At 41.7% G+C, this 18,433-nt stretch overlaps 1 protein-coding gene across 5 annotated transcripts in view; it reads left to right on the forward strand.

Moving 5' to 3' along the window:
• The first annotated feature begins 725 nt into the window (after nt 1-725).
• AFG1L (AFG1 like ATPase) overlaps nt 726-18,433 on the forward strand; it is a 203,945-nt gene continuing 186,237 nt past the window's right edge. For 2 of the 5 annotated variants that reach the window (XR_007401347.1, XM_049092448.1), the window contains exon 1: nt 726-1,077. Coding sequence is in view for 3 of the 5 variants with exons in the window: in XM_049092448.1 (XP_048948405.1) it covers nt 942-1,077 (136 nt within the window). In the remaining 2 variants the exon portion in view is untranslated. The remainder of the gene's footprint in view (nt 1,078-18,433) is intronic. The other 3 variants (XR_007401345.1, XM_025444908.3, XM_049092447.1) reach the window with 2 other exon arrangements.

Raw genomic sequence — 18,433 nt, forward strand, 5'->3', positions numbered from 1 at the left:
CGATTCCACATCTGGTGCAATCTTGTGTTGCTTTATATTCATCCCTACTTGGGGTGGGGGTGGGGGATTGCCAGCCTCTTCTGGACAGCAGTTTATTTTTTTATTAATTTTTTTTTTTTTTTAATGGACAGCAGTTTGTATTCTCCATACACTTATCATCGTAACTCAGGCTGTTTTTTTGTTTTGTTTTGTTTAATGAAATGAGGGCGACCGCTGAGAAATCCGTCTTTGGATGGATACACACGGTCCATCCACCGATTGGGCATCTCGGGCCACGGCCTTTCCCATCGCAGCTGTACGTGCTCTCAAGACATTTGAGGGTGTGCCCCGTTCAAAACGATGTACGCTCCTCAAATGCAGAAAGTAGACGTGGAAGCAACACATTTCAGGTGCTCTGCCGACCAGGAGGAGTTGGAGGCTGGAGGCCAACTAATCAGGGCTACCGTCGGGGGAGCGTGTGGCCGGGTGACATCAATATGTCGTTAAACTTCGAGCGCCCGCGGGGTCACCTACCTCTTACTTAGGTCTCGAACTCTCGGGCAGCCCGGGGGTGGTTCCGTGACTGCACTTCACTACCGCGGCCCTCGCCCGTGAAGGCGTTTCGGGGTCCAGCGCCGCGGAGGGGGCGGGGGCAGCGCGGGGCGCAGGATGCCCCGCCTCCCTAGCCCATCCCCCACCCGCCGTCCCCCGTCCCGCGACCCGCGACCCCGGGCGCCGCCGCGCTGCATGCCGGGAGTTGTAGTTCCGGCTGGCGGCGCCCGGAAGGACGGAACGGGGCCCCGGAGTCTCCGGCAGCCCTCTCCCTAGCGGAGGTCGCCTTCTTCCGCCGGCTCCCTGTCGTTCCCTCCGGCGTCGCCTTCTGTGAGCGCGGCTTCGTCTGTGCCGCCGTTTCTCTCTCGGGTTTCAATAAAGTTTTCCTCTTCCCTTGCTCAGAGCTCAAGATGGCGGCCTCCTGGTCGCCCTCGGTTACCCTGCGCTTAGTGCAGACCCGGCTGAGAGGGAGATGTGTGGGCTGCGGGGCCCGGGCCGCTGCCCTCGCCCCGCCGGCCGCCGCCCCGGGAAACTCCTTTCGGAAAGGTCAGTGACTGTGCCACGAGTAGGCCGGGCCCACTGCACTGTGAGCGGGGAAGCCCCGGGTCAGCCTCCCTCCCGCCTGTCGGCCCGGTTGCCCCCTGATTTCACGGCTTTCGGAGCTTGGGGGGCCCCCGGGGCGCTCCAGCCTCCCTCGTCCTGGTCGGGGCCGCCCGCGAGGCCAGCACTGGAGGAAGCTGAGCCCCGCTCCCCTTCCCCTCCCTCTCCCTCCTCCCCCCCTTCCTCCTCCCCTCCTTCCTCCTCTCCTTCCTACTTCCTCCCCCTTTCCTCCCCTTCCCTCCCCCTTCCTTCTTCCTCCTTCCCCTTCCTCCCCTACCCTACCCCTTCCTTCCTCCTCCCTCCCCTTCCTTCCCCCTCCTCCCCCTCCTTCCCCCTCCCCGTCCCCCTCCTCCTCCCTTCCTCCCCCTCCGTCCCTCTCCCTCCTCCTCCCCTTCCCCGTCCCTCCCCCATCCCTCCCCCTCCCCTCCCTCTCTTCCCCCTCCTCCCCCCTTCCCCCCCTCCTCCCCTCCTTCCCCCTCCCTCCCCCTCCCTCCTCTCCCTCCCCCCTCCTCCCTCCCTCTACCCCCTCCCTTCCCCTCTCTTCCCCTTCTTCCCTCCTTCCCCTCCCTCCGTCTCCCTCCTCCTCCCCTTCCCTCCCTCCCCCTCCCTCCTCCTCCCTCCCCCCTCCTCCCTCCCCTCTAACCCCTCCCTTCCCCTCTCTTCCCCTTCTTTCCCTCCTTCCCCTCCCTCCGTCTCCCTCCTCCTCCCCTTCCCCTCTCTTCCCCTCCCCCCTTCCCCTCCTTCCCCGTCCCTCCCCCTCCCTCCCCCCTCCTTCTCCCTCCCTCCCTCTTCCTTCCCTTCCTCCCTCCCTCTCCCTTCTTCCTCCCTCTCCCTTCTTCCTCCCTCCCCTCCCTCCCTTCTCCCTCCTCCTTCCCTTCCCTCCTTCCCTCCCTTCTCCCTCCCCTCCCTCCCTTCTCCCCTCCCCCTCCTCCCTTCTCCCTCCCCCCTCCTCCTCCCTTCTCCCTCCTCGGAACTCCCTCCTCCCTTCTCCCTCCTCGGAACTCCCTCCTCCCTTCTCCCTCCCTCCCCTCCTCTCCCTTCTCCCTCTTCCCTCCTCCTTCCCTTCTCCCTCCCCCTCCCTCCCTTCTCCCTCCCTTCTCCCTCTTCCTCCTCCTTCCTTCTTCTCCCTCCCCCTCCTCCTTCCCTTCTCCCTCCCCCCTCCTCCCTCCCTTCTCCCTCCCCCTCCCTCCCTTCTCCCTCCCCCCCTCCCCCTTTCCTCCTCCCCCTCCCTACCTTCTCCCTCTCCCTCCTCTCTCCCCTCACCCTCCCTTCCCTCTCTTCTCCCTCTCCCTCCTCCCTCCCTTTTTCTCCCTCCCTCTCCCTCCCTCCCTCCCGCACCCTCCTTCCCTTCTCCGTACTCCCTCTGCCCCCCACCCCTGCAGCCTGGGGCCCCTGTGCCTCATCCGTGCTCCTAGTGCTCCACGCCTCGGACTTCTGTGGGCCGGGCTGGCCCCCGGGATTCTGGGGACGCGGGTGTCGACATATCTCCCAGCGAAGAGTCCATTCTTCTAGCTCTTTTCAAGTCACCAGAGGAGGCTTCGGTGGGAGGGCTTTTGTCACTGGGCCTGCTCCAGTTAGTTATTCATTCAAATCCTTACGTGTCCGTAAGCGAATGAACATGTATCCTGAGCAACCGAGTCTGATTCCGCTGCTGCCCTCCTATGCTCCCCTCGCACTGCTGCGCCGAGCAGGGGGCCAGGTGGCTCGCTCCCTCAGCACGAGGCCCAGGGTTGGGGGCCAGATGGGCAAGGTATATTTTCTGAACGAACGAGGTTATTCTTATTGTCTCTTCCATCCACATAGTCACGTTTTCTTTTTTCTCATCTCCAGGCGCCCCTTCTTCTGGGTCTTATTTGACAGAGAGACAGAGCATGAGTTGGGAGAGCTACAGGCAGAGGCAGAGGGAGAAGCAGGCCCCCTCAATGTGACCTGAGCCCAAGGCAGATGCTTAACCAACCGAGCCATCCAGGCGCCCCTCCTTCTGTGTCTTAATTTTTTTTTTTTTTTTGAGATTTTGTTTATTCATGAGAGACACAGAGGGATGGGCAGGCTCCTTGTGGGGAGCCTGATGCAGAACTCGATCCCAGGACCCCAGGATCATGACCTGAGCCAAAGGCAGACACTTAACCACTGACACCCAGATGCCCGGTGTCTTAATAAATGGAGACTCATTGGCTTATCTAGCTGAAACTCTATCAGTCTTTATTAATTCTCATCAATGGAGTTGAAATTAATACTAGAACTCTGATTAGGTCTCCTTAGGTTTTTCTGCAAAGCTTAGCATAAATCACTTACTACATAATGGAATATTTTGGTAGCATAAGGGTTGAATCATAATACAAACTTTATTTTTTATTTTTATTATTATTATTTATTTATTTATTTATTATTTTTTAAAAAAATTTTTTTTTTATTTATTATTTATGATAGTCACACGGAGAGAGAGAGAGAGAGGCAGAGACACAGGCAGAGGGAGAAGCAGGCTCCATGCACCGGGAGCCCGACGTGGGATTCGATCCCGGGTCTCCAGGATCGCGCCCTGGGCCAAAGGCAGGCGCCAAACTGCTGCGCCACCCAGGGATCCCCAAACTTTATTTTTTAAATTTGTGAAATAGGTTATAAAAGCAAATGATACAAGAAAGAATATGGTAAAATGTTCCACCCCATCCCTTAGCCACTTAGTTTTCCTCCCCAGAGGCAACCTCTAACACTAGTTTCTTATGTATTCTTCCAGAGACATTCTCTGTATGAACAAACATATGTGTATAAGCATCTGTGGTTAAAAAATAAAGAAGTACTAACATACCTACTCTCTTGTACCTTTCTTTTTTTTCACTTAGTATGTCTTGGAAATCATTACTTATCAATACATACGGAATTTCCTCATTTTAAATAGTTAAAATAGAATTCTATTCTATGCATCTACCATATGAAAACTTAAGATTGAAGGAATATCATCATAATAACATAAGATTTCCCGAATGCTTATTCTGTTCCATGCAGTATGCTAAGTGCTTTCTACATCCATTATCTCATTTAATTCTTAGTATCCTCATTTTGGGGATGATAAATTCAAGGTTGCAGCAGTTATATGGCTAGTTAAGTGTCAGAACTTGTGGCTTCAAGTAAAGGCCGTACTTAGATTTACATCTGACCCTAAAGGCTTTGCTATTAACCTGTATTCATATTTTTAAAAAATTAAATCAAGATTTTATTGCTTTCTGGGGCACCTGGGTGGCTCAGTCGGTTAAGCATCTTCCTTTAGCTCAGGTCATGATTCCAGAGTCCTGGCATCAAGCACTGCATAGGGGAGTCTGCTCCTCTCTCTCTTTCTCTCCCTCTCCTCTGCTTGTACTCTCTCTTTCTCTAAATAGATAAATAACACCTTTAAAAAAAAGTTTTTATTGCTTTAAGAATTATCGCATAGAATTTCAAAATCACTAGAAACCAAAGGGTTAATGGGACTAATTACAGCTGCAGGCTAATAAGTACTGCTGCAACTTTTCCTCCAGACCTTTTTCATTTGCCTTTAAATTTCCCTCCTCCTGGAAGCCTGGGTGGTTCAGCAGTAGAGCATCTGCCTTTGGCTGGGGGGCTGAGTCCCACATCGGGCTCTCTACATGGAGCCTGCTTCTCCCTCTGCCTGTGTCTTTGGCCTCCCCCCCCCCCCATGGATGAATAAATAAAATCTTTAAAAACGATTTTTAAAATTTTTTTTAATTTATTCATTCATGAGAGACAGAGAGAGGCAGAGGTAGAGGCACCCCAACTGCCTCTGACCTTTGGCACCTAATTTAACCCTTGTGGCAAGGAAACATTTTCTTGGATTCAGTTTGGACAGATGTTTCTTGGTGAGTAGTCCTTGATGTGTGATGGCACGTCAGTTTATTTCTTCCTCCCATTTGGTTTGGCTCTTAGATTTCTTCTTCCCATTCTGTTGCCTCCAAATAATGATTCTCTTAGTCTCCTTTTCTTAAGAAAAGACTGACTAGGAAGCCATTTGGTTCAGTCGGTGAAGCTCTGACTTTTAGGGAATAATTAGAAACTAGGAAGCCATTTGGTTCAGTCTGTGAAGCCCAACTGATATTCACAGTGGTACTCTGGACTTCATTTTTTTGTTGTTGTTGCTGCAGCTTTTGAATAAAACAAGCTGTGTTCTGATTGGAGAATGGACAACTTCATTTCTGGTGTCCTCAGCAATAGACAATAGCTGATAGGTTATGACTGATCAATTCTGGAGAATACAACCCAAAGCGCTGCACGTGAGGATGAAGAAGTGTTGTAGGATTATGGAGGTGAAAGCTCTGCTTGGAGAGGTGAGGATGTTGTAGCACAAGCATAGAAGTGGGCTGTACAAACCTTTATTGGTTTACTGGCCCTCAGGGAGAGCAGATAGAGACGAAGCTGGGAAGGTGGCCTGGATCTGGTTAAAAGTCCTGTATAGTGTGCGAAGACATCTAGGCTCAGTAGGACGCTGGTGGAGGTTTCATAAATAGAAAAGTTGTATCGGTGTTAGCATGATTATCATTGCTGCCTGAAAGACAGATTGGAAATCCTGGCTGGAGAATACTGGAAGCTTGGTGGTTATTTAGAAGGAAGTTGTAGTTCTGGAGAGAGCTGTTCATAGCCTGAATTACTGCTGTGGGGAGGTGGGAAGCAAGGAAGGGGATTCAGAGACAATTCTTTGGTAGAATTGCCAGACATTGCAGGAGACAAGGAAAGAGAAGAGTTGGATCAACTTAGGTTTCCTAGTTTGGGTAATTTGATGGCATTAACATCCATCTGTCAAGGTAAACAAACCAAACACACAAAAAGTAGGGCCAGAGACATTTTAGGGAGAGATTCCATTTTGAACTTGTTAAATTTGAGGTGGTTATGACAGTTCTGGGTAAATAAGTTTAATTAGTTATAGGGAATATGAGGGTCTAAGACTAAGAAAGGAAATATGAGGATGGAAGAACTAGCCTGGGGATATTTGTAAAGTGAGAAAGAGAAAAGGCTAAGGGTGAGTCCTTGGGAAAATTGACATTTTATGAGAAGAACATGACCTTGTTGGAGAGCATTAAGAGAGTCCTAGCAAAAGTAGAAGAGAAACCAAAGAGGAGAATGTTTCTAGATTTTCTAAAATTGAAAATTAGTGTATCTGAAAATTCTGTTTTGTTTAAGCTAGCCTTAGAAATTGTTTCATAGAGGCAGGTACTGTGAGAAGCCACATCTTGTTTGTTTTTTTAAAGATTTTATTTATTTATTCATGAAAGACACACAGAGAGAGTCAGAGACACAGGCAGAGGGAGAAGCAGGCTCCATGCAGGGAGCCAGATGCGGGACTCAATCCCAGCACCCTGGGATCATGCCCTGAGTTAAAGGCAGATGTTCAGCCGCTGAGCCACCCAGGCCTCCCAAGAAGCCACATCTTGTGATTTCCTCTCTAGTGTCTTTTTGTATCTCATTATTAAATGATGACTCATGTTTATCCTTGGCTCCACAATCTCTTCTTTACTAAGTGTATACAGGAGATCTTGATTGGGCATTTATATGAGAACTAATGTACCTCAACCAAAGGAATCGGTATAATTTATTGGCGGTATATATTAGTGATTAAGAAATGGGCTTTGGACTTTAGTACCCGATTAGATGAATATCCTTATGTGAAACCTCATGTTTCTTGGATTTCATTAACATCCATTTATTAGAAAAGAATGTTCATGCCTACTCTTGACACTGATAACTTTCTGATAATGGTTTTATCCAATTCGTTTTTAAAAAGCATAGCACAGCTTATCACATATACATAGCTGGTACCCTAGGTGTAGTTCTAGGGTGGAGGGAGGGGCAGATAACCAAGGGTGGGTCTAAGAATAGACTGATAGGAAGGAATATAAGAGGTCCAGAAGTGGGTGATTGATCTGTAGATTAGCACTGCTGTACACGTCAAGAGCTTCATTTTCTTTAAAAAAATAGAATTTAAATGGGGGTATAACTATTCTTTTGATTTGTCTTTTTACTAAAAGTATCACAGAAATAATAGGTGTTAAGTGTCTAGAAACTGGTAGTTCAGCCTTGGGCCTGGTATAGTAATGTGTTCCATAAATTCTCTGACAAGTGATCTAGCCTCTACTTGAATATGTTTAATACTTGTTCTTCTAGGTCACTCATAATTTTCTCTGGCCTGTAACTAAGGTTTATTCTAATTTCTCTCTTAAAAACCCCTTTCTCTCTGTTCTTCCTGCTGTGTTATGTCTTCTTTACCTAAGGGCCTTGATTGAGGTCCCATTTCTGCATCTACTCTACTGGAGTTCCTGATACTTTAACCTTCAGATTCTTTTTCATAGCTTTTGTTCATTGTCTTGCTTGTACTGCCTTATTTCTTCTCTTCATTGAGCCCATTCTAGGAATTACTTTTTTTTTTAATTAATTAATTTTTTTTTTTTTTTTTTTTTTTTAAAGATTTTATTTATTTATTCATGATAGTCACACAGAGAGAGACAGAGAGGCAGAGACACAGGCAGAGGGAGAAGCAGGCTCCATGCACCGGGAGCCCCACGTGGGATTCGATCCCGGGTCTCCAGGATCGTGCCCCGGGCCAAAGGCAGGCGCCAAACCGCTGCGCCACCCAGGGATCCCCCTAATTAATTAATTTTTTAAAATTTATTTTTTTAAAGATTTTATTTATTCATGAGACACACGCACACACACACACACACACACACACACACAGAGGCAGAGACACAGGCAGAGGGAGAAGCAGGAGCCCGATGTGGGACTCGATCCCAGGTCTCCAGGATCACGTCCTGGGCCAAAGGCAGGCACTAAACCACTGAGCCACCCAGGGATCCCCATAGGAATTACTTTTCAGTGCATTATCTATTCATGTTCTTGACCTGGTAGCAGTTTTCAACAACTTTTAAAGCCTGAGTATATAATTCTTAGAGTAGTTCCTTCATAGCTTCATAAGGCAACTATATCTTAAATGTAAACCATTTAGATTCCATTAAAAAATTCTTATGTGAGTGTGAGTATATAAAATTTAAAGTAAATGAACATAACAAATGTTATTTTTCTTTAGCACTTGAAAGAAAATAGATCCCTTAGATCTCATTATTAAATAGTGTATGAACAGAGTGAATATTAAGGAGTTACTCAGTATGCTAGGCCATGCCTATAATTACTTCAGAATAGCTTTATTCAGATTTTTAGGTGGTATTTTACTGATTTGTTATCATGAAATTTAAAGTACTATTTTTTTTTCCTTTTGTAAAGTTATACACTAGCACATTAAGATTAACCAGCTTCTAAAGGAAAAGAATGATAACCAGCAAGCATTTAGTTTTAATTTTCATAATTTTTCTATTTAAATCAAAAGCACCCTTTTAAAGCCCCTAAATCAGCCTTTTATAAATAAAGTAAATCATCTTGTGATGCATTCCTTGATGATGGCTTATGTTGTTTTTCTAAAGAAAGAGTTTAATTAAGATTTGATTTTCTTCTGTTCTGCACTTTGTTTATTCATCACTGAATCAAACATGGGTCTTTAATGTCACTGGTAAGTCTGACTTTTTGGGTCATTGATGACCATTGCAATTTTCAAAAAAACAGCTGAATATTTATATTTGGGATATGATTAGAACATAACAGAGCGTAAATAGGCTGCCTATGACCTTAGTATGGGCTTTTGTCATTGTAGGAGAACATTTCTGGTCAGTGGCCACTGTTTACAGTTTGTTAAAATCAACACAAATGTACAAATAACTCATGAATAATTGTGAACACGGTATTTGAATGGATGTTTAATAAATATGCATTAAAAATCTAATTACAGTAATGAAGTTTACAGCTGAAATTTTAATCCAGCCCTTTAGAAATATTAAATGTGCTTTTCCTGATTGTGCATTTTTCTCACAGCAGTTGGGTAAACATTTTAAACTGGAAATCTAAATTCCTTATATAGTTTTGATTTCATTTAACTAAGCATGTGTTCTTTTTTGGCAACAGTCTTCTTCCTCTTTGTGAAGAAGTGAACCTCCTTTTATTCCGTAACTGTTACTTTGAAGAATTTTGATCAGTTCTATCTTAGGACTGATGAACATATGGGATACCAGATGAATAATAAAATGTGACCTGCAAAGACAAGATTGTGATTTTGGTTTCATTGATTGTATTGGGACAGTAATCTAGTTTGGTATTTCCATTTTCTCATCTGTAGAAATGGGATTAATTATCCTAACTCTACCTTCCTGGCAAGTCATTTATGAGGCTCAAATAAGTTTTATGTGAGAAAGTACTTTGGAAAGTATAAGAATTTTTTTTTTAAAGATTTAATTTATTTATTCATGAGAGACACACAGAGAGAGGCAGAGACATAGGCAGAGGGAGAAGCAGGCTCCATGCAGGGAGTCCAAAGTGGGACTCGATCCCTGGTCTCCAGGATCACACCCTGGGCTGAAGGCGGCACTAAACTGCTGAGCCACCCGGGCTGGGCTGCCCAACTATAAGAATTGTTAAATAAATGTGGACCTATGCTAGGAGTAATTGAAATATTATTAAAATGCTAGAGGTGGTAGATTCCAGTCAGCGAGTAGAAATGGAATGAATTCAAGTCTACAGAATTACTAAAGTAATTTTAACTTTGGGGAGGACTCCTTATCTTAACAATGGCAAAGGACCCAGTCTGATTTCAGTGCTTTGAATTCTAGAAAATGCAGTTTTGATTTTTTTTTTTCTTTAAGGTTGTGGAAAGCGCTTCTGTAGGTAACCAATGATAGTTTCTGTTCTCCTGGATTTACTGCCTTTTCTCTGGATACTTTGAATACCTACAGGTTCTTTGTCATAATGTTTCAAAGAAAGCTATTAACTTTGATTTATAGTAGCAAGTAAAATATCTTCGTTTGGTAAGAAATTGATACTGTTTTCAAAAGCAACTTAAGTAGTTGTGAATTATTTGCTGTTCAGAAAGCTATAAACAATATTTTAGGGGCACCTAGGTGGCTCAGTGTTGAGCGTCTGTCTTTGGCTCTGGTTGTGATCCTGGGGTTCTGGGATTGAGTCCCTTATCAGGCGCCCTGCAGGGAGCCTGTTTCTCCCTCTGCCTATGTCTGCCTCTCTCTTTGTGTCTCTCATGAATAAATAAATAGAATTTTTAAAAAAGATTTTATTTATTTATTCATGAGAGACACACACACACACACACACACAGAGGCAGAGACACGGGCAGAGGGAGAAGCAGGCTCCATGCAGGGAGCCTGATGTGGGACTCCATCTCAGGTCTCCAGGATCATGCCCTGGGCTGAAGGCGGCGCTAAGCCTCTGAGCCACCAGGGCTGCTCAAATAAATAGAATCTTAAAAAAATATCAAAAGATAATATTTTATAGAATCAGAATAATAGAGGTGAATTTAATGACCTCTGTGTCATATAGTCAAATAATGTTAGATAGGCATGTAGTTTCTACTTTAACTATTTCTTTCATTTTTGGGTAGCCTTACATGTTAGAAGATTCTTTTAAAAAATATTTTATTTACTTATTTTAGGTAATCTCTTTACTCAACGTGGGAGTTGAATTCACGACCCCCAAAAAGTCTTGGGCTCCTCAGACTGAGCAGCCAGGTGCCCCTAGACAATTGTTTAAGTAGAATGAAATTTGAGCTTTTCTTTACCTTCTTTCATTCATATTAAATCTTTCCTCAGGCACAACATATATAACTAGTCCTAATTGCACATATGACAGTTATTTAAATAGATCAAGACTGATAATATCATTTACTTATTCATTCATTCATCAAATTTTTGGGTCCTTCCTTGTCCTGATTCCATTTGACAACCTTTCAAACATTAAACACTTAGGTTTCTTCCATTCATTCATTTATCCCCTGAATATTTCTTGGTGCCATCTATATGCTAGACATGGGGAGTTGGATATTCTTACTATGTTGCTTCTCAGTGTCAACTGTCCCTTGTCCTATTAGTCAAATCTCATGACATCATTTCTAGATCCCTAGAACTACTTCCCTTCTTGAGAATACAATCTACTTTCTGAATGTTACTCTGAAAATATGGTCTCCATATCTCAATATATTCCTTCAGATGAGTCTGGCTGGAGTAGTGTTGTAGGTTACCTTTCCTGTGGCCTGTTATGTTCATGTCTCACCTTAAGACTCCTAGGGCTGTTAATGTTAAGACAGATCTCTCCAATTTGTACTTGGTTAAGTTTTTCTTTTTAAAAAATATTATAAAAATTTTTCATTAAATATTATAACAGTATGTGTGTGGTAGAAAATATAGAAAACTATTAAGTATACTTAAAATATTAAAAAGTCGTGGGGTGCCTGAGGGTGGTTCAGTTGGGTAAGTGTCTGCCTTTGGCTCAGGTCATGATCCCAGAGTCCTGGGATCGAGTCCTGCATTGGGCTCCCTGCTCAGCGAGGAGTTTACTACTTCTCCCTCTGCCCCTCCCTTTGCTCACACTCTCTCTCTTTCTCTCTCAAATAAATAACTTTTTCTTGGTTTATTTTTTTAAAATTTTATTTGAGGTGTAATATTCATTTAGAAAAGTACACCTAGTTTTAAAGCCTATTGAATTTTCACAAAGAGAGTAGATCTGTGTAAATACAGACTAACTAAAGAAATAGAACATTTATAGTGGGGATCCCTGGGTGGTGCAGCGGTTTAGCGCCTGCCTTTGGCCCAGGGTGCGATCCTGGAGACCCGGGATCGAATCCTACGTCGGGCTCCCGGTGCATGGAGCCTGCTTCTCCCTCTGCCTATTGTCTCTGCCTCTCTCTCTCTCTGTGTGTATGACTATCATAAATAAATTAAAAAAAAAAAAAACATTTATAGTGCCTGAGAAAACTATTGTGCACCCTCTGAGTCACTAATCCTTTACTTGCGATGGTAATCAACATTCTGACATATATTACTATTGATTTATTTTGCATGTTTTTGGATTTTATATAAAAAGAATCATGATTCTGACATATTTTACTTAACATGTTGGTGAGGTTCATCAGTCTTTTATATATAGCAACAGCTAATTCATTTGCTGAATATGACACTGTATAGTACCACAATTTTCTTAAAGGTCTTTTATTTTTTTTAATTGCAGTATAGTTGGCACACAACATTACAGTAGTTCCAGGTGTACACCATAGTGATTGGACAACTCTATATGTTTTGCAGTGCTCACCAAAAGTGTAGCTACTACTGGTCACTATACAATGCTATTACAATACCATTGATTATATTCCCTGTGCTGTATCTTTCATCTCCATCACTTACATGTTCTATAACTGGAAGCTTGTACCTCCCAATCCTCTTCACCAATTTTGCCCATTGCCCATCTTGTCCTTTGGAAACCACCAGTTTGTTCTGCGTTTATGGGTCTGTTTCTGCTTTTTCTTTGTTGTTCTTTTGTTTTTTAGGTTTCATACATAAGTGAAATCATACAATATTCGTCTCTCTTATTTCATGTAGCATAATACTTTTGAGGTCCATCCATGTTGTTGCAAATGGAAAGATCTCATTCTTTTTTATAGTTAAGTAATATTCTATTGTGTATGTATATACACCATATCTTTTTTATCCATTCATCTATTGATGGATATTTAGGTTGCTCCATATTTTGGCTATTATAAATAATGCTGCAATAAACTAGGGGTGCATATATTTTTTCAAATTAGTGTTTTTGTTTTCTTTGGGTAAATACTAGTGGAATTACTGGATTGTATGCATTTCTATTTTTAATCTTTTGCATTATTTCATACTGCTTCTTACAGTAGGTGTACCAATTTATATCCCACCAACAGTGCGTGAGGGTTCCTTTTTCTCCACATACTCACCAACACTTGTTTCCTGTCATTTTGATACTAGCCATTCTGACTGATGTAAGGGTTCTACCACAATTTTTAAATCCATTCTACAGTTTTAGATAATTGGGGTTGTTTCCAGTTTTTGGCTACTGCCATTCATAGTACTGTTCTGAGTGTTTGTACATATATTTTGGTGTAGATATGTATGCTTTCTGTTGGGCAGATGTCTGAGAATTGCTGGACCATACAATATATTTTCCTCTTTAGTAGAAAAGGCCAGTTTTCCAAAAATGATTACATAAATATATATTTCTACTAGCGGTATATGAGATTTCAGCTGCCTGTGTCCTCATCAATACTTGTGTTCTATTTATTTATTTATTTTTTATTTATTATTTTTAATTTTTATTTATTTATGATAGTCACACACACACACACACACAGAGAGAGAGAGAGAGAGAGGCAGAGACACAGGCAGAGGGAGAAGCAGGCTCCATGCACCGGGAGCCCGACGTGGGATTCGATCCCGGGTCTCCAGGATCGCGCCCTGGGCCAAAGGCAGGCGCTAAACCCCTGCGCCACCCAGGCATCCCTGTTCTTTTTATTTTTAAAGATTTTATTTATTTATTCATGAGAGACACACACAGAGAGAGAGGCAGAGACACAGGCAGAGGGAGAAGCAGGCTCCATGCAGGGAGCCCGATGTGGAACTAGATCCCGGGTCCCCAGGATCAGGCCCTGGCCGAAGGCAGGCGCTAAACCACTGAGCCACTGGGCTGCCCAATACTTGTATTCTTTTTAATTGTAGTCACTCTACTGAATGTGTAGTGATACCTCATTGTGGTTTTATTTTGCTTTTCCCTGATGACCTTTGAGATTGACCATCATTTTTACATATTTATAGGACACTTGGATAGAATCTTCTGTGACATACCTTTTCAAGTATTTGCCCATTTTCCTAATGCATTTTTTGTCTCTTTCTTTCTTTCTTTCTTTCTTTCTTTCTTTCTTTCTTTCTTTCTTCCTTTCTTCCTTTCTTCCTTTCTTCCTTTCTTCCTTTCTTCCTTTCTTCCTTTCTTCCTTTCTTCCTTTCTTCCTTTCCTTTCCTTTCCTTTTCTTTTCTTTTCTTTCTTTCTTTCTTTTTAAGATTTATTTATTTATTCATGAGAGACACAGACTGAAATAGAGAGGCAGAGACACAGGCAGAGGGAGAAGCAGGCTTCATGCAGGAAACCCGATGTGGGACCCAGTCCTGGATCCCAAGATCATGACCTGAGCTAAAGGCAGGTGCCCAACTGCTGAGCCACCCAGGCATCCCTGTCTATTTCTTAATAATTGTAGTTCTTTATATACTTTGGATATTAGTCCTTTGTCATATGTATAAGCTGTGTGTGTTTTCTTCTGGTCTGTGGCTTGCATTTTAAGTTTTTTTTTTTTTTTTTTTCATGGAATTTTTTTCCTGAACAGAAATAATTAATTGTAATGTCCATTTTGTTTTTTGTTTTTTTTTTTGGTAATCTTATTTAATAAATCTTTGCTTCCCTTTAGGTCATGAAGGTATTCTGATATTTTTTAGAAGTTTTGTTTTACTTTTCACACTTTGATCCATGGTCCATCTGGAATTTTTGTATATGATGTTAAATTGGGTCAAGATTCATTTTTTTTCTTTTTTTTTTTTTTTTTTTTTTTTTAAGATTCATTTTTTTTCATGTGGATCTTCATTGACCTGAAATATTTTTGAATAGAGCATCTTTTTACCAGGCTACTTCAGCACTACCTTTGACATAAATCCAGTGACCACATATATGTGGGTTTCTATTTTTTCCTTCAGTCTATTTTTATGCCAATGCCACAGTACCCTAATTTTTTAGCTTTTTAACTTTAATATCCATCTGTATGAGTCCTCTAACTTCACTCTTTTTCAAGATTGACTAGACCTAAGTAAGCTGTCTGGTACCACAGCCACCTAGACACACATGGACGTTGAGTGCTTGAAATGTGGCTAATGTGACTAGGGAAGTAAATTTTATATTTTATTAATTTTAGTTAAATACAGATTTTAAAAAGGATACCTAATTCAGATATTGGAAGTTTTTTTTTTTTTTTTTTAAAGACTTTATTTTTAGAGCAGTTTTAGATTCATAGAAAAATTGAGTGGAAAGTACAGAGATTTCTCAGATACGTCCTGCCCTCATACTTACATAGCTTTCCTCATTATTAACATAAGTATTCTTGGAACAACTTAGGAATATGAATCTACTTTCTCAACTGTAGATTTTGTGAAGTCTAAGTACAGATTAAATATTTCCAGTGAAAATTTAGCATCCAAATTGAGATATAGTCTAAGTGTAAAATACATACTGAGAAAAATAAGATATTTAAAAATGTAAAAAATCTGAGTACATGTTGATTACAGTTCTTCGTGTCAAGAACTGTGAAGGATCTGAGATTTTATCCTGCTTGCAAGAAACATGTTAGCTTGTCAGGATTTCATGAATGTTGGCAGAAGACGTGAAACTCTGGGTCAGAGACAAAGAATTTTGTTATTCATGGCTCAGCAGGCTATGTGAGTGTCATGTATGCTTCCATTCTTCTTGCCCCTCAAGCCCCATGGCAGTGATGCAGGGGTTGGCCCAGGTGGATGCTGGCATACTCAGGGTTTCCTAAGCTCAGCGTTCCTCAATTCTGAAACAAAACCATTATCTTTTATAAGGATGTTGTGAGTAAATCTTAGATTTTGACCTGTAGGGGAGACATTATTATACTAGACAGCAACAAATATTTATTGAAAGACTATCCAGGACAAAAGGTGTCCGTGCCTCTACTGAAAGGTGTGCAGAAATTCAAAAACTCTGTGAAAAATTACCTAATGAAATACTATTTTGGATATGTTGGATTAAAGTATGTGATTAAAATTAATTTCACCTCTTTTAAAAAACTTTTTAAAGAATGTAATTCTTAGAAAAAATTAAGTTATATATGTTCACATTATATTTCTTTTGTACAGCACTGGTTTAGGCTATTCTAGGTCTTGTGCATTGCTTTATAAATTTCAGAATCAGTTTAGGAATTTCCTCAAAAAAGTGTTGGGACTTTTTAAAAAGTGAAGTAAAATTTACCTAGAGTGAAATGCACAGATCTTAAATGTATTTATTATTCAATGAGTTTTAGCAAATGTTTTCACTGTTACTTGCACTCAATGAAGATACAGAAGAGGGGTTGACATACCTTTCCTGGAAAGGGCCAGATAGTAAATATTTTATGTTTTGTGGGCTATAGAGTCTCTATCACATTTTTTTTCTTGCCCTTGTTGCAAAAGCAGTCACAGATAATGTTTAAATGAACAGGACCATGTTCCAGTAAAACTTTATAAAAACAGTGAGCTGGAATTGGCCCATGGTCTATAGCTTGCTGACTTCTGATAACATTTCCATCACTCTAGAAAATTCATTCTGCCCTTTTATTCATTCTTTATATTTTGTAGGTGATTACTGTTCTGATTTCTGTCCCCATAGATTAATTTTTTGACCACAATGATTTTATCTGTTCTTGGAACTCATAAATGGAATTATTAGTATATACTTGTTTCTGGTTTCTTTTACTTTACATGTTTTTCAGATAAACTAATAAAGCATAAAGTCATGAGTCAATTTTTTTTTTTTTTAAATTTATGATAGTCACACACAGAGAGAGAGAGAGAGAGAGAGGCAGAGACATAGGCAGAGGGAGAAGCAGGCTCCATGCACCGGGAGCCTGACATGGGATTCGATCCTGGGTCTCCAGGATCGCGCCCCGGGCCAAGGGCAGGCGCCAAACCGCTGCGCCACCCAGTATCCCCCTGGGTCAATTTTTTTTTTTTTTTTAATGATAGTCACAGAGAGAGAGAGAGAGAGAGAGAAGCAGAGACACAGGCAGAGGGAGAAGCAGGCTCCATGCACTGGGAGCCCGATGTGGGATTCGATCCCAGGTCTCCAGGATCGCGCCCTGGGCCAAAGGCAGGCGCCAAACTGCTGCGCCGCCCAGGGATCCCCCTGACTCAATTTTTATTGCTGAGTAGTATTCCATTATATGAATATACCATAATTTGTTTATTCATTCTCCTTTTAGTGGACATTTTAGTTGTCTCCAGCTGCTACAGTCTTAAATACAATCTCATATTTTTAGGTATGTTTTAATTTCTGGAAACAGGAGTGGCATTTCTAGTTCATATAGGGAGTGTAGTTTATAAGAAACCACCATACTGTTGTCTAAAGTGATTTTGCTATTTTATACACTCAATAATGTATGAATGTTATGGTTGCTATATATTTTTTTCCAAAAATTGAGGTTGTCAAGGTTTTAAATTTTAACGATTTTAGTGAATGGAAATGTTATCTTACTGTGGCTTAAAGTTGCAATGCCGGGGTACTTGGCTGGCTCAGTTGGTAGAACATGTGACTCTTGATCTTGTCGTGAGTTTGAGCCCCATGTTGACTGTAGAGATAATTAAAAAAGAATTGCATCTACCTAATGACTAAAGATGTTCAGTGATATTTTCATGTGTTTGTTACCGTTCAAGTGTCTTTTATCAAGTATCTGTTGATGCTCTTCTCTTTTATTATCTATTTATTTATTTTAAAGATTTTATTTATTGAGAGAGACAGTGTGCAAGTGGTGGGAGGGGCAGAGGAAAAGGGTGAGAGAGAATCTTAAGCAGATTCTGCAGTGAAATGAATATGGAGCCAGATGCGGGACTCAATCTCATGACCCTGAGATCATGACCTAACCTGAAATCAAGAGTCAGCTGCTTAACCAGCTGAGCCACCTAGGTTCTCTACTTCTCCCTTTTAAATTTGGGTTGTTGGGCTTATTGGGAGATGTTCCTTATACTGGTTACAAGTTCTGTTTTTTGGGTTTTGTTTTGTTTTGTTTTTGGTAATATATATGTATTGGGAATATTCCTGTTGGAATATTTTTGAAGGACTTTTTTTAAGATTTATTTTTTATTTTTAAAGATTTATTTATTTATTCATGAGAGACACACAGAGAGAGAGAGAGAGAGGCAGAGACACAGGCAGAGGGAGAAGCAAGTTCCTCATAAGTTCCTCACAGCAAGCCTGTTGTGGGACTCGATCCTGGATCCTTGGCTCACGCCCTGAGCTGAAGGCAGACATTCAACCCCTGAGCCACCCAGGCATCCCTTTTTTTTTTTTTTTTTTCCTGGTGTCCCTTTGAAGAACTTTTTAATTAAAAAATTATACAAAGTCATATTCCACAAAATTCACCCTGTTAAAGTGTATAATTCAGTATATTTGGTACATTCACAAAATTGTGGAGACATCACCAGTAATTCCATAACTTATTTATTTATTTATTTATTTATTTATTTAGATTTTATTTGAGAGAGAGCTAGCGAGCAAGAGAGCGCAAGGAGGGGGAGCAACAAAGGGAGAGAGAGAAGCAGGTTCCGCATTGAGTACAGAGCCGAACACAGGGCTCGATCCCAGGACTCTGGGACCATGA

Source organism: Canis lupus, chromosome 12 (assembly GCF_003254725.2).
Source record: "Canis lupus dingo isolate Sandy chromosome 12, ASM325472v2, whole genome shotgun sequence".
Taxonomy (NCBI): domain Eukaryota; kingdom Metazoa; phylum Chordata; class Mammalia; order Carnivora; family Canidae; genus Canis; species Canis lupus.